Source organism: Danio rerio, chromosome 7 (genome assembly GCF_052040795.2).
Source record: "Danio rerio strain M-AB ecotype USA chromosome 7, GRCz13ab, whole genome shotgun sequence".
Classification (NCBI taxonomy): Eukaryota; Metazoa; Chordata; class Actinopteri; order Cypriniformes; family Danionidae; genus Danio; species Danio rerio.
The window spans coordinates 49,168,527-49,180,000 of NC_141027.1; the positions used below are offsets into that span (position 1 = coordinate 49,168,527).

The 11,474-nt window shown below is 35.3% G+C and overlaps 2 protein-coding genes across 3 annotated transcripts in view; both read left to right on the top strand.

Annotated features, from left to right (window-relative positions):
• Nucleotides 1-1,340: 1,340 nt before the first annotated feature.
• oaz2b (ornithine decarboxylase antizyme 2b) lies at nucleotides 1,341-8,862 on the top strand. The gene is given in 5 exon segments (NM_001080090.1): nucleotides 1,341-1,449; nucleotides 3,625-3,776; nucleotides 4,403-4,575; nucleotides 7,164-7,249; nucleotides 8,224-8,862. Coding segments are annotated over 5 exon segments (561 nt in total). The 5' UTR covers nucleotides 1,341-1,429; the 3' UTR covers nucleotides 8,355-8,862.
• A 1,595-nt stretch (nucleotides 8,863-10,457) lies between these two features.
• The window catches only part of slc25a44b (solute carrier family 25 member 44b), a 7,391-nt gene continuing 6,374 nt past the window's right edge, over nucleotides 10,458-11,474 (top strand). Inside the window, exon 1 of one of the 2 annotated variants that reach the window (XM_087259285.1) lies at nucleotides 10,458-10,506. The gene's annotated coding sequence lies outside the window, so the exon portion shown is untranslated. 2 annotated transcript variants of the gene reach the window in all.

Here is an 11,474-nt window from a genome sequence, read left to right on the forward strand (position 1 = left end):
AAGTACACATTTGTACTTAAAGAGTCTATATTGGTACCTCAAAAGTATATATTAGTACTTAAAAATTTTAAGAGGAACATTTTTGTAGTTTTTAGGTACTAATATGTACCATAAAGGTATTAATATGGACCTTTTAGGTACAAATTTGTCCTTTTTGAAAAGATACCACCCAGTGACAGCTCCTGTAGCTAGGCTACCTTTATTTCTAAGAGTGTAATTGGATAAAAAGATAACATAATTATTTGCTCAAGTTAACTATAAGAGAGTAATGAGTGTTTAAAAAAATAATACAGCATGTGTGCAAAGAATATTAGCGGTCAGCTCTTACTTATTTCACTCTGGTAATGCTGCTGGTGAATGCAAATACTGTCTGTTAAAATAAGTAATACTTTAAACGAGAATTAAATTGAAATTGTGCAATTATGTGCAACCTCAGAATACCAAACACATAATAAATCCAATTCTGAGAATACAGAAGTAATCCAAGCATTATATAAGAGCAACTTTTATAACTTACTTGCATTTCAAAAATTGCAGTTAGGCTACTTGTTTGTACACGCATTATGCTTTTTTTTTTTACCAATGATTTGTATGTTCAAAAATATTTCTAGTTTGTGTTTATTTAATTTAATTCAAGCTTTCTCAAAAATAGGATAGTTCAAACATCTGGATTGACGCTGTCGGCAGAAGAGAGTACTGAAAAAAATTACAACACAAAGCAACCCGAAGTGACAATGAAAACAATAACTAATATTTCAGGATTATTGCTCCACCTAGTGGACATGTTACGACAAAACGAGCGATGTATACCAGATTTCCCCTATTTTTATTGCAAAGAAATTTTTAATTAATTCATCTTCTTTCGGCTCAGTATACCAGGGGTATTTACCAGGGGTTGCCACAGGGGAATGAACCGCCACCTTATCCCCATATGTTTTACACAGCAGATGCCCTTCCAGCTGCAGCTTGGAAACATCCATACACACTCACTATATAGTCAATTTAGTTCACCCAATTCACCTAGAGCATGTCTTGATTAAAACCGGAGCACCCGGAGAAAACACGCGAACGACAACATTTTAATCTAATTTATTATTTTGTTGTTGGTGTTTAGTAGGCTCATTCATTTAGAGTTATAAGCTAACATTTTATGTTTTGAAAACATGTTATCAAAACTATTTTCTATAAGCATTTAAAATGGCTATTTTGAGGTATTTTCAGGGGAAAACATATCACACTTCCCTTTCCTCTATTGGCTTTATTCCTCCTCCCATCAGAAACTCCTAAATTATAGTGTGTGTGAGTGTGTGTGTGTGCGCGCGCGCGCGAGAGAGAGAGAGAGAGAGAGAGAGAGAGAGAGAGAGGAGTCGAGAACCTGCGACTCGAACAAGTGCACAAGACACAACAAGAGCAACTCCGAAGAGAGAAAATGATCAACACACAAGCAAGGTAAGCTAAAACCATAGCCCATGTGTATATTTTTTCTTTCGGTTTAGCCTATGTGTAGCCCATAGCATCAGTTCAGAGAGTTATATTAACATTGCTTATACGGTTTGGGGTTTTAGATCGCTAATTGTTTAAATAACACAACCCCTCCGATTTACATGGCATTGCAACTCAAAAGATAAGTGGCATTGTTATATCTAAATGAACTGCTTGTTGTAAATAAACCAGAGGAAAAAAAACATTTGAATTGGTGGGATCACATTCTCAGTCTCTGAAAATATCCACCATGTATTGTAATGTACTGATTTCCTCGTTTTATCCGAGAAATGTTTAGATGTGCTCTAAATTTAGATGGTGATGACGGTGTACAGTACATCATGTTCTGAGTATCATTTTCGCGTCCTGGACAGCGCATTTGACCAAACGGATCTTTTCTCTATATAATTACTATGTCTGTCCTCTGTCTATTTGCTGCATTTTAACACACCGTCGTTAAAGTTTGTAATTTCATCACTATATGTTCATCCATCTCCGGTGTCAACCGGTTTACATGATTACATGCGCGCGTCCTACAGCGGGATGTTACGTAATGCTACAGCTCGCAGCTAGGTCTATTAAAATATGAATAAATAAATAAATAAATAAAATAGATTCTCAGCATAAATAAGTACACTCCACCCACATAGTATACATTTTTTATTCATTTCTTAAAATAATATATGTATATATACTACACCTTACTAATTCAGTGTTGGACACCCTTTTGTCTTCAAAACTGCCTTACTCCTTTATGGCATGGATTCAACAAGGTACTGGAAACAATCCCCAGAGATTTGGTCCATTTTGAAATGCATCACACAGTTGCTGTAGATTTGTCAGCTGCACATCTACGTGAATCTCCCTTTCCACCATATCCCAAGGGTGCTCAATTGGATTGAGTTCTGGTGATTGTGGAGACCATTTGAGTACAGTGAACTCATTGTCATGTTCAAGAAACCAGATTCGCAATTTATGACATGGTGAGTTATCCTGCTGTCGGTAGCCATCAGTAGATGGTACAATGTGGTCATAAAGGAATCGACATGGTCAGCAACAATACTCAGGTAGGCTGTGGCATTGACACGATGCTCAAAATGGTACTAATGGGCCCAAAGTGTCCCAAGAATATATCCCCCACACCATTACACCACCAACTGAACCGTTGATACAAGGCAGGGAGGATCCATGCTTTCATGTCGTTGACACCAAATTCTGACCATCCTAATGCCACAGCAGATATGGAGACTCTTCAGAGCAGGCAACGTTTCTCCAATCTTCTATTGTCCAATATTGGTGAGCCTGTGTGAATTGTAGCCTCAGTTTCCCGTTCTTAGCTGACAGGAGTGGCACCTGGCGTAGTCTTCTGCTGCTGTAACCCATCGGCCTCAAGGTTTTGACGTGTTCAGAAATGCTCTCCTGCATACCTCGATTATAACAAGTGGTTATTTGAGTTACTGTTGCCTTTCAATCAGCACGAACCAGTCTGGACATTCTCCTCTGACCTCTGGCATCAACAAGACATTTGTGCACACAGAACTGCCGCTCACTAGATATTTTATCTTTTTCAGATCATTCAGTAGACCAGCAGTTTCGGAAATACCCAGACTAGCCCATCTAGCACCAACGACCATGCCATGCTCAGTCACTTAAATCACCTTCCTTCCCCATTCTGATGCTCGATTTGAACTGCAGCAGATCGTCTTGACCATGTCTACATGCCTAAATGCACTAAGTTACTGCAATGTGATTGGCTGAAATATATATATATAACTCACGGCAGTGAGTTGGATGGAATAGATTCAATTTGCTAGTCCAGTCCAGCCCATCTCGCAGATGTGCAGTTGAACTGGTCTCTGTGGAATTTGAAGGTCAGGGCAACCGCTTAAATTTTACATCATGCTCTTCTAAAAATTCCTAAAAAATGTATGCATGGCAGGATGCATTATCCTCACCACTGCAGCAAACCACAAGGCTTGCCTTTTCTGACCCATTTATCGGGTTGCATATAAAAAAGGCTCTTGTCAAAGTCTTATTCCATATTCTTCTGAATAAGTGTTTGTGTCACACCGACCATATCTTGTGACTTGATGGTTAAGCACCAATTATGGTCAGTAAAATCAAAGTCTTGTATTTGTGCAGAGCTGTTCTCCTGGATTCAGCATGTGTGCTCCGCTGGGTCAGGCTGCAGGCTCCGGGGCCTCAGTGGTGCTCCTGATGCCCCTCATACAAAGATGAGCACAGCCGGACAAGATGTGAACAGGGATCTGAATCAAGATGTGCTCCTTTACAAGGTGAACCCATCACCACCAATGGAGATGCTTAATTGACAAAGCCACACTGTAAAACCTGATTGGATCAGAATACTCAAAACATTTGTGCAAATTAACTTTCTTTTTTTAAAGTTAGTAGAACTTTATTTTTATTTCACAGGTTTTATTTCCATTTCACTGTTTGGTTTTACAGTGTGAACGTCAGAAAAGATTTGAATAAGACACTCCATTAACTATAGCATTCAATACTTAAAAGGGACAGTTTACTCAGAAATCAAATCATTTGCTCACACTGAAGTGATTCAATTTATGAATATCTTTTCTTCTGTTGAACATGAAATAAGACATTTTGAAAAATGTTGGAAACAAGCAACCATTGACATCCATTATAGAAAAAAATACTACGGAAGTCGGTGGCTGTTGCATTCATCTTTTTTTTTCTTTCAGAAAGAAACTTAAACATCATAATTTTTGGGTGAACAGCCTCTTTAAGTGTTCCAAACTAGCTACTTGTGTTTATGAGATGAATGTGACTTTATAGCTGCAGTCAGTATTTCAGATAGGTAAGTAAAGGTCGCATAACGCTTTTAATAATTGTTATTTGTGTGTGTGTGTGTGTGTGTGTGTCTTCACGGAATGTCGTGCAGGATGGGAAGTTGACAGTGAAACAGGTATCCTCGCTGGACAGTGACTCATCAGTTCTGCTCTTTCAGTACGAGCTCAGTGAGCAGTTGTCATGGAGCATGCAGACTGTGCTTTCTGGCCACAGCCTCTTTGTTGGTTTACCAAATGGAGAACTTCTAAAAGGCACCAAAGAAGGGTAAGCCATTAGTATGGACTGCATCCTTTTTCCTGTTGAACAGTTCATATCCTGTTCACTGCCCTTGTATTGTTTCAGTACCAAACAGGTGCATGTACACTGCCTTATGTGTCTGTAACCTGCATTGTTATTGAGTTACTTGTTGACTATTTGTTTGAATTTATATTTTGAATTAGCTTTACTCTTATTATTTAGATTTTATTGTTTATAATTATATAGTAATTTAAACTTATAGTAATTTTTTTACATGCATCCAAAGTTTCTGCAGGTTTCCACATGTCAGATTTAAGGCTTTTTAAGACCCTTTTAAGACCATTAGAAATGAAATTTTAGACTTATACAGGGCTAAACAATAATGATTATTTCTTATATTAATTTATTTGCTCACCACAAAAAAACAAAAACAAATCTAATGTAATAATTTCTTAGCGACATACTTTAATGTATCGAAACAAGACAACTCTAGTTGTGTACACTATAATATAACATAATATTTATTTTTTTTAAATGCAAGTTTGACATTGTTAAAAGTATATTTATTGTGAAGACAGTTACATAAATAATCAAAAATATATATTTGTTTTGCTTTTGGTCCACATTGATTGAGTAGAAGTTCTATTCAACTTAATGCATTTCTGTTTTAAAACCTTAAGTTTCATGTCTATTCATACATATTATGTCTGCTTCCCCTTACTTCTATAAAGAGTTTTTGTATGAATGAAAGATAACATGAAGGGATAAATCGCTCTGTTATTATCATGAGGAACTGTGTAATTGTTTTTAGTTCTCTTTCCCTGATTTTATTAACATGGATTGCTGGTGATTGGATGGATTTCGGGCCAGTTGGGTAGCTTTACTTGGACCGAGGAAAATTAAGACCTGTTACCTAAAATTTAGTTTTTCAAATTTAAGGCATTAAGGCTTTAAGACCCTACGGATACAGTGTGATATCTCATTTAAGTATATCTGTAATATTACAGTTTTTGTTTTGATATATGGCTTTGATTCAGTTCCAGCTTTCTTTAGTTTCAGCTTTTATTTCCAATCATTTATTTGTTTTAACTTAAACCTACTTTAGTTAGCTCCATTTTACATTTCTTCTTTTATGGTTCAGGTTTTCACTAACAGCAATGGTATACTTTGTTGAAAAAAATCCAGCATATGCTGGCTAAGTTTTAAAGCATGGCTGCTAGTTTAAGCTGTCTTAAACTGGTACTTATCTAAGAACCAACTTATACCAGCAACCATGTTTCAGAACACTGAAGTGAGAATTATTAGCCCCCCTTTGAATTTTTTTTTGTCTTTTTAAAAAATTTCTCAAATGATGTTCAACAGAGCAAGAAAATTTTCACAGTATGTCTGATAATCTGTCTGATGTTTTATTTTGGCTAGAATAAAAGCAGTTTAAATTTTTTTATTATTTTAAGGTCAATTATTAGCCCCTTTAAGCTATTTTTTTCGATAGTCTACAGAACAAACAATCATCATCAATAACTTGCCTAATTACCCTAACTTGACTAGTTAACCTAATTAAGCCTTTAAATGTCACTTTAAGCTGTATAGAAGTTTCTTGAAAAATATCTAGTCAAATATTATTTACTGTCATCATGGTAAAAATAAAATGAATCAGTTATTAGAAATGAGTTATTAAAACTATTATGACAAGAAATGTGCTGAAAAAAATCTTTTATTATTATTATTTATATTATTATTATTTAAAAAAATTTTTTATTTATTTATTTATTTATTGTTAACAATAAGACCCTGGTATACTGGCAGAACAAGCAACAAGTTTGACCAATACCTATTTTAGGAGTGAGACACTGTAAATGGATTACCGCTGTCACATTTAAGAAAGGTTATAAATGTTTCAGAACTTCCTCAGTCTGGCCTAAAAAGGTCTTGCATGACTTCTCTCACTGGATCCACAAAGGGAATTTCGTTTACAGGGAAACACATTTAGACACAGGTGGAAAAATTACATAACAGAATGGTTCACTTATATATATGTGGGTAAAACTACAATTCTGTGGAAGAAGTTCTGTTTTTTTACAGTTTTTTTAAATGAAAGAGTTCACTGTAATCTCATTAGGCACACCACATCATAAGACATTAATATTGGGTTAGATTTAGGTCATGACGTCAGGTGATCAACATTCAATGTCCAGCCAGCGTCTAAGGACAACATTATTTTGATGTCCAATGACAATGTCAAGTTACACTGATATTTGCTTGATTTTAGGTTGTGTTTGGAAAGTGACCAAAATCCAACGTCTGGTAGATGTCATAGTGATAACGTCCACAACGTCAAGGGGTAACATCATTAGACATTGATATTTGGTTGATTTTAGGTTGGACACTGGACATAGACGTCAGGTTCTGACACCAACTTGATATTCATTTCCAACAAAATCCAATCTAATATGTTTTTGAAACATTATGGCAAGGAGTTTTGGAGACTTCTGTATTTCCTCATCCAAGTTTTTCTACATGTGATGAACTTAATCTGACAGCTTCAGCATGAACTGAACGTTCTTGAAATTGATTTTAAATGTATGTTTTCTTTTTTACTCTTTTCCCTTTTGAAGGCTCACTGCTGTTTTGGAGTTTGCAGAGGAGAAACTGAAGATCAGTCATGTATTTGTCTGGTTCATGAAGAACAGGCCAGATAAATGTAAGTTCAAAATGAGTGATATTGACTTGCTGGGAATGAGTTTCACATACAATCATAGATTTTGTTGTTTAAGACGGCTGTCAAAAAGTACACCCACCAATGGTGGTGACAAAAATTGACACTAAAAATTCTAATTCCGGTGGAGTGAAGTAATGATTACAAATACCCAAATTAGTGATGAGATGATGAAGGATGTCTACTGTAGGATGAAACAATGACGTAAATGCATTACAAAATGTTACGTTTTCTAAATTGCATGTTTTCTATCAGTGCTGCACTTGGTTTGTGGTGCCACTCATAGCTTTTTAGTCAGGTTTCAACATGTGTTTCAGGACAACATAAGTGTTGACATATTGTCACAGCTAGATTTGTTTTAGGTTACACAGATTGCACTCTGCATGTAAACGTATCAACCTGCTTTCTGTCAGCTTATCATAGATGCATATAATAATGTAATGTGTTTAATGAAATTAAATTATTCTCACATTTTAAAATTATAGTACGTGAATGGCAAATAATTTATCTCACGCTTAGAAACAACCTTAAAAGAAAATGACACTGATGTAAGCTAAATTTTTAATTTGTCATATAATAATAAATATAATATAATATAATATAATATAATATAATATAATATAATATAATATAATATTAGCTGAAGTAATTTTCACTGTGTAATATTCACTAACTGCACTTGTGTACTTTTAGAATGGCTACTGTTTACTTATACTTTGAGTACTATTTAGAACAGATACTAATACTGTACTTGCTTATATATATATATATATATATATATATATATATATATATATATATATATATATATATATATATATATATATATATATATATATATATATATATTTGCTTTAATTCATGGTACTTTTATTTGAGTATTTTTATTTTTAGAACTCGTTAACCAGTCTAATTGTTGTTTAATAACTTGTGGTTTCTGTGACCTGTCCCTTCCTCAGTGCTCCTCACCAGAACATTCTTCTACCTTGGCTTTGAACTTGTAAAACCAGATCATCTTATAGCATCGATAGCAGGAGATTTGCGTCTTATGGTCTACACAATACAACAAACTCACTCATCTGAGGAATAACTGCAGAACCTTCACCTTCACCAACCTTTACTACACACAAAACCAGCAAAAAAAAAAAAAAAACTGAAACTGAAAAAGTAATGTTGACCTGCGAAAAGAGAAATCTTCACCTAACTGATAATACAAAATAATGCATCAATTTGTCCATCCAAAGAAGTACAACCTTCAGATTAAATGTAAATGATGTGTTCAAAATATCATTTGTTCAGGGTAAAACATCAATTTATGTGTGCCGTTGTTGAATGTTAAAATGTTTTACATTAACTCCGATAACATGTCTGTGGTGTATGCACTGAACAGCTATTCTTGTGTGACAGCTATTCTTGTTTTTTGTGACAATAAACATATGTAATCTAAATTAAAGCAATACTGCATGCTGTACTGTAAACTTTTGTTGCACTTTATCAAATACAGACCTTGGTCTTTCAGTAAAACTACAAATAAAATGATGTTCTATAATTTTACCTAGGCCTACTGGAAATTGAATTAAAGATGATTTGAATATGAATTGATCAGACCACTTTGTTTTCAGTCTTTTAGATCCCATAGACCCAGACACAATCATTACAATAGAAAGGGCCACCATTCTAAAATGTTAAAGTTTTTTTCAGTCGTTTAAAAAAAGGTTTATAGGTTGTTTATTATGAATAAACCATTAATATTTCTACAGTGCAGCCCTGCCTTTTCTATTTGACAACAGGAGAACTGCTCCCTTTCTTTGTGTGTTTGTAAGATTTTATTAATCCCAAAGGGAAATTCATGTCACAGCAGAGCTCTCCATACTAAAAACAGATCAAATAAGTTACATACAGTATGTATAAAAACAATAATAAAATTACATTAATAGTTCAGACCCACAGATACTACAGTGGGATATATATTATATATTATATTTGGTGCGTCACGGTGGTGCAGTGGGTAGCACAATCACCCTACAGCAAAAAAGTCGCTGGTTCAAGCCTTGGCCAGTTGGTTTTTCTGTGTGGAATTTGCATGTTTGCCCTGTGTTGGTGTGGTTTTTCGCCGGGTGCTCCGGTTTCCCCCACAAGTCCAAAGACATGAGGTATAGGTGAATTGGGTAAGCTGAAATTGTCTATAGTATATGAGTGTGAATACGTGTGTATGGATGGGTTGTAGCTGGAAGGGCATCCGCTGCGTAAAACATATGCTGTATACGTTGGCGGTCCATTGCGCTGTGGCAACGTCAGATTAAAAAAGGAATTAAGCCAAAAAGAAAATAAATGAATGAATTATGAATATTATATTTGAGAAAGGGGCTCTGGGGGGATCACATTTCCACAGACCCCCAGTAACTCCCACGAGTCCCCTGGCTGGACTGGAATAAACAGTTTCTGCATCTATGCGCTGTGTATTAACTTAAAGTTTATCTTTTATTGAGTTTTTGGGTGGTAAATCAACAGGAACAACTAACAGCTCATCATTTGTTGCCTGTATTGTAGAAAATGGGTAATTGTTCAAAGGAAGTCTCAGATTACATTTACCACTTACCTCTGGATAACTAGCATCTCTGAGTCTGAAGCTTTCTCCAAATGTTATACATTTCTTGCAATCTGTAGGAGCAAAATATATATTTTTAAATAAAGAATGAGAAATCAAACTGGGTGTAAAACATAGAAAATGCTCTTAAAATAAAAAAAAACAACAACTAATAAACAAACTAGCAAAGGTAGCTACTTACCTAATTGTCCTAATAAGCTGTGACTAAAATCTCACCTTGATCAAGGTCAATAGGAGAAACGCACTTATTTCATAGATTTGAGTTGCAACATATACTTACACTACCCTATTTTTTACACTACCCTATATAAGAGGTTGGAAGTATTTAATTGTCTTTTGTGTTTTTTTTTTACACATAAATTGCTTTAAATTAAACTTCATTTAATTAACGTTAAATACTAAAAAACATGATAATTATGACACCTACAATAATTACTAGATAATTCATGTACACTATGCTCAGGCCTAGCAGTCAAACCCAAAATCTCAGAAACCGAAAATCTCGTAACACCGGTCGATAAACTTTAACCTTTAGTGGAAAGTCAGACCAGTGCGCTCTAATTGGTCTGTTCAGTGGAGTGACGCGGAGAGCGTCATCAGCATCACTGCCGATTCCTTCCATGTTCAGCACCCGGTGAGCGGCTATATCTGCTTGCCATCCTGTCCTGTATTAAACATACATAACGTTACCCCCTGTCAAAGTAAATATGCGGTATCATTGATTCACTTCTGCTGCACGGTAAGACGTTTGCATGTGTTGTTTAAATGTAACCGAGCTGTTATACAGCAGAACACGGCTGTTTTTTTCAGCCACACGAGAGCTGTGCTAAGTAGCAACTTCATATTTTGGTATTAATATTGGCAGATTATCAGCGTTTGCATTCTCAAAACAGCTTCGAGTCATCGACACTGACGTTTATCGCAACATTACGTGAAATAGCGGTAACTTCTTGTGTTGCTGAGGTGTTGTTAACGCTAGTGTGAGTTTAGCTCAAGCATCTAACGTTACACTGTAAGCTAATGCACTAACGTTAGCAGTGTGACTTCATGAATCATAATGAGCTCGGACACGTTTAGGTGTTTTCAGGAACTAATAGCGCAGATTCCCACTGCTTGTTTTATTTTAGAAACGACAAGTGTCGTCTTGATCGTTCACACTTTTATGTAACGTTATTACACTTTCTTTTGTCTGTGAAGTATGACAGAAGCTATTTTGGGAAATGTCATTCTGTCTGTACAGCGGAAGTCAATGTACAACATTATTCAAAGTATATTATTTTCAGTGAAAGGGATAGTTCACCCGAAAATTGAAAATTTTGTCATTTTTATTTATCCTCTACTTGTTCCAAGTCTGTTTATGAGATTGAGAACACAAGGAAGACATGGAAGGGTGAAAAAAGCCATTGACTTCCATAGTGTGTTTTCTTCCCATTATGGATGTCAGTGGCGTGTTCCCCACATCATTCTTCAGATTATCTTGTTTTGTGTTCAAAAGAAGAAAGTAACGTTTAGAACAGTGTTGATTTATTTTAAAGTTCACTGCATTTTGTAGTAGCAGGTCCTCCTCGTATTGTAGACATGTGCCTAGGACTAGGTTAATTA